This window comes from Silurus meridionalis, chromosome 12 (assembly GCF_014805685.1).
Source record: "Silurus meridionalis isolate SWU-2019-XX chromosome 12, ASM1480568v1, whole genome shotgun sequence".
Lineage (NCBI taxonomy): Eukaryota > Metazoa > Chordata > Actinopteri > Siluriformes > Siluridae > Silurus > Silurus meridionalis.
The window spans coordinates 921,599-926,598 of record NC_060895.1 but is presented as its reverse complement, the minus strand read 5'-3'; the positions used below and the strand labels follow the sequence as shown (position 1 = coordinate 926,598).

Below are 5,000 nucleotides of genomic sequence, written 5' to 3'. Positions count from 1 at the left end.
GTTGATGTTTAGTGCTGATCCTGTTAGTGTTGCTGAAGCTTTGTGTTGTTTTTCTCTCTTTCTCTCTCTCTCTCTCTCTCTCTCTCTCTCTCTCTTTATTTATTTTAGGTTTGCAGAAATCCTCAGAACAGGCGTATATTGAGTTTGAGAACATTGAGGCCATTGTTAAGACGGCCAGCAGAACCAAGTTCTTTATCGAGTTCTACTCCACGTGTCTGGAAGGTAAACACTCAGGGGCTGGTGTTTTTCCTCTCACACACACACACACACACACACACACACAGTGTGGATCAAAGTAGTTGTTATATTAGATGTGTGTGGTGTGTAATTATAATGCACATTGCCCCTTCTTCATTATAATAAAAAAAAAAATATTCAGTGTTTTTCAGCTCTCTCTCCTGTCTCTCTCTCTCTCTCCTGTCTCTGTCCTCTCTCCCTGTCTCTCTCTCTCTCTCTCCCTCTCTCTCTCTCTCTCTCTCTCTCCCTGTCTCTCTCTCTCTCTCCCTGTCTCTCTCTCTGTCTCTCTCTCTCTCTCTCTCTCTCTCTCTCTCTCTCTCTCTCTCTCTCTCTCCTGTCTCTCTCTCTCTCTCTCTCTCTCTCTCTCCCTGTCTCTCTCTCTCTGTCTCCCTGTCTCTCTCTCTCTCTCTCCCTGTCTCTCTCTCCCTGTCTCTCTCTCCTTACAGAGTTTAAGAAGAGTTATGAGAACGATTCTCAGAGCAGTGATAATATAAACTTCCTGCGTGTGAGCTGGTCCTCGAAGCAGCTGACCACACTGAAGCCCATTCTGTCTGACATCGAGTACCTGCAGGACCAGCACCTGCTGCTTACTGTCAAATCCCTTGATGGATACGAGTCCTACGGTGTGTGTGTGTGTGTGTGTGTGTGTGTGTGTGTGTGTGTGTGTGTGTGAGTCAAGTCAAGTTTATTTCTATAGCGCTTTTCACAACAGACATCGTCTCAAAGCAGCTTTACACAAATCAACAGTGAAGGTGAACGGTGTGTGTTTATCTCTGATGAGCACCATGGAGACTGTGGTGAAGGAAAAACTCCCTTAGATGTTATGAGGAAGAAACCGTGAGAGGAACCAGACTCAGAAGGGGAACCCATCCTCATTTGGGTGACATCAAGAGTGTGATCATAAATCTTTCAACAATACAGAACACTGGAGAGTGAGAACTAACATGAGTACTGGAGTATAAGATTATAAGTAAATGTTCTTTCCACAGTCTTTGGTATAAAAGTAGGAGCTACTGAGCTCAACATTTGTGATCCTCACAGATCCAGCAACAGCTTCTCCATGCCAGAGCCTTTAAACACTCCAGGAGGTCCAATGTCAAAACTCCACACACACTCCTCCTGTGAGGAAGCGGTTCATGATTGATCTATGAATATTTAATTTTTACTGTAGTGGGTTAATGAGACTTACACAACTACATACAGATATTTATACTTTTTATTTGTATTTATAATCAACAAATTATAATTCAATGATGCAAACACACACACACACACACTACATTGTTTTACTGATTAGACCTTGACTAAACTTTGATTAGTGATATCATGTCTGGCCTGTCTTTTAATGCTCTGTGTGTGTGTGTGTGTGTGTGTGTGTGTGTGTGTGTGTGTGTGTGTGTAGGAGAGTGCGTGTTGGCTCTAAAGTCGATGATTGGTAGCACAGCTCAGCAGTTCCACACATACCTGTCTCACCGAGGTGAAGAGACTGGCAACATTCGCGGCTCCATGAGGGTTAGAGTGCCTTCTGAGAGAATGGGAACCAGAGAGAGACTGTATGGTGAGTGTGTGTGTGTGTGTGTGTGTGTGTGTGTAGTGTGGGGTTTTGGGGATTGAAGAAGTACATTTTCTCAATTTGCATTTTCAGTTCTTCTGTTTCTGGAGTCTCAGAGCATCCAGTCAGGTTCAGTGTAATGTTCTTTACATGAAGCTTTAAATAGCAGATCAAATCCATCATTACAGTTACACACTCAGGAGACTCTCAGTGTCTCGAGTCCAGATTAATGTGTAGGGTTGAGTTATGAAGGACATCCAGTATAAAACATCTGCCAGAATTCAGGAATCAGAATTTCATAGCGGATCTGTCGAGACCTGGATTACCAACAACCACCACAGGTATCATTAACAACAGGGTACTGGTGTAAACTGTGCTACTGCTGGCTGAAGAAGGAGTAGGAGAGGAGGAAGACGTCTACAGAGACAGCAGGGAAAAGAGAAGTGGAGGGGAGTGGAGGAGAGTGAAGGAGAAGTGGAGGAGAAGTGGAGGAGAAGAAGAGGAGGAAGACATCTACAGAGACAGCAGGGAAAGGAGAAGTGGAGGGGAGTGGAGGAGAAGTGAAGGAGAAGTGGAGGAGAAGTGGAGGAGAAGAAGAGGAGGAAGACATCTACAGAGACAGCAGGGAAAGATGCAGTGTAGGAGAGTAGAGGTTCAGGTTGGTACTTTAAATGTTGGTACTATGACTGGTAAAGGGAGAGAAGGAGCTGATATGATGGAGAGGAGAAAGGTAGAGATGTTGTGTGTTCAGGAGACCAAGTGGAAAGGGAGTAAGAGCAGGAAGATTGGAGGTGTTTAAACTGTTCTATCATGGTGTGGATGGAAAGAGAAATGGTGTAGGGGGATTCTGAAGGAAGAGTACAGTAAGAGTGTAGTGGAGGTGAAGAGAGTTTCTGATAGAGTGATGATCGTGAAGCTGGAAGTTGAAGGCGTAATGATGGTCATCAGTGCTTCTGCTCCACAAGTGGGTTGTGAGATGGAGGAGAAGGAAAAATTCTGGAGTGAGTTAGATGAAGTGGTAGAAGGTAGGAGAATGCTGAGGATGGAGCCACCAGGGAGGAGGAAAAGAGGAAGATCAAGGACGAGGTTTATGGATGTGGTGAGGGAAGACATGCAGGTAGTTGGTGTGACAGAGGCAGATGTAGAGGACAGGGGTTTTTTTTCCTGCTAGTGATTTACATGTAAATTGTTTGATTTCCATCAAGTATTTTTATGTGCTAAATTATTGATTGAGTCTTTAGTCATAATCTGTGCACTGTGTTGATGTTCTTTGTGTTTATTTTGTGGATTTAATAAACCAGTACATTTCTGTTGTTTTTGTATTTCATACTTATGTGTGTGTTTCAGAGTGGATTAGCGTTGATAAGGACGAGACCGGAGGGCCAAAAGGGAAAACACTGCCCCCTAGAGCTGGACATGATTACATCAAGTGAGAAAATGATCACAGATTCCTCACAACTGTGAAAGTGTAAAAGTGTAAATATGTGGGGGATATTAACTCACTGTTTACTCTCACTTACACAAATATCTTTCTATTACAATAATTTGGAGATTAGTGAATATTTATGATGCTAATGGTAGCATTAGCGGTGATGATGGTGGTTTGGTTTCCTGCAGACCAATAACAAGCAGGAAGGAGCTGAGTAAAGTTTCAGAGGAGGGAGAGAAAAACACTGCAGGACGACCTGCATACACACACACTACTTCTAAAGAGGATAACACGCAGACCAGGTAAACACACACACACACACACACACACACACACAGGTTGTGTCAAGTGTGTAATCAGCTGGTCCCCAACAGCAGAACAGTTGGTCTTAGTTTTAATGCTGTGTGTGTGTGTGTGTGTGTGTGTGTGTGTGTGTGTGTGTGTGTGTGTTTTTATTTTGTGTATTTTTGACAGATCCAAACAGACAGAGTCTGCAGATGGAGACGCAACCACATGCAAAAATAGCTTCAACAACCCCGCCTACTATATTCTTGAGGGTGTTCCTAACCAGTCAGCTGCTCTGGCTGCAGACCTGCTCCCAGGTTCTACCCTCTCTCCACCAGCTACATCCAAATCGCCGCCCCCTGCAGGTGGAGCTGGAAAAGGAAAAGGTTCCATCCAGGGCCTTAAACAGACAAGTGGTCGTTCAACGCGGCCAATCAGTGAGGAGGGTGGAACCTCTGAGGAAGACGGAAGTTCGGGGCTGACCCGCCCACCTCCAGACTTCCCGCCCCCGCCTCTTCCTAAAAGTGCCCTCGAAGTGTCGGACACCTCGTTTTTTCAGAAAGAAAACAAACCCCGGCTGCACCCCGATTTGGCAGATATCAAGATTCCTGCAAATGTTTCCTCCAAGCCTCTCCCCTCCCCCAGTTTTGCCCCACCCACGGGAGGCGGAGCTTTCTGTCTGGACTCTTCTCTGGGGCCCTCAGCTTTTAGAAGAGGAGGCGGGGCTTCAGGAGCAGATGACCAATCATGTTCAGTCCTTCATTTGGCCAAGAAACTGAGTGAAGTGGAATATGTGGCTGGAACAGGAGGTGCTGGAGGGGCAGCAGTTAAAGGGGGCGGAGCCATTCACAATCGAGGAATGGGATTTGGTGAAAGCTGTCGCACTTTTCCCCCTCGCTCTATTCCAGAAGAGATCATGACTGAGGACCTTCCTGAGGAGGTGAGAGGGTTGTCTCCAACAATTCTATCTTCTCATCTTTTCCACTTTACCTGTCAGTCTTATTTGATTCATCTCTCGTGACAAATCACTCGAATTGTGTTATTTTCCTGTGTGTGTGTGTGTGTGTGTGTGTGTAGGCTATGTGGCAGGGTGGTAGCAGCAGCAGTAGTCTGTCGGTGGACTCCAGCGTGGGTGAGTGGCTGCAGAGACTCGGACTGGAGCGCTATGAGGAGGGATTGCTGAGGAACGGCTGGGATGACCTTGAGTTCCTCAGGTAAGACACACACACACACACACACACACTCGGTCCATGTTTATAGTGATGTCTGGTGTGTCACTGTATTAAATTCTCTTGTCATTAGTGTTGATGATGATTGTGAAACTCGTCTACACGTATCTGAGCGTTGGGTTTGAGTGTATTTTTAGCTGAATCAGGATTTTTCTGTTTTTTCCCTCACATGGTTCGTGTGTTTCTGCTTCTCTGAGTGAACTTTCTCTCATTAACACTTTCATGTGAACTGAATTTAATCATAATTCTTCTTTTTTCACTGATGATG

The 5,000-nt window shown here is 45.2% G+C and overlaps 1 protein-coding gene across 3 annotated transcripts in view; it reads left to right on the top strand.

The window, feature by feature from the left end:
- Positions 1-5,000, top strand: part of inppl1a (inositol polyphosphate phosphatase-like 1a) — a 21,682-nt gene that overhangs the window by 15,792 nt on the left and 890 nt on the right. For all 3 annotated transcript variants that reach the window (XM_046863482.1, XM_046863481.1, XM_046863483.1), the window contains exons 20-26: positions 109-222; positions 684-860; positions 1,640-1,795; positions 3,137-3,218; positions 3,407-3,520; positions 3,693-4,443; positions 4,581-4,717. In XM_046863482.1, the coding sequence (XP_046719438.1) occupies positions 109-222; positions 684-860; positions 1,640-1,795; positions 3,137-3,218; positions 3,407-3,520; positions 3,693-4,443; positions 4,581-4,717 (1,531 nt within the window). The remainder of the gene's footprint in view (positions 1-108; positions 223-683; positions 861-1,639; positions 1,796-3,136; positions 3,219-3,406; positions 3,521-3,692; positions 4,444-4,580; positions 4,718-5,000) is intronic.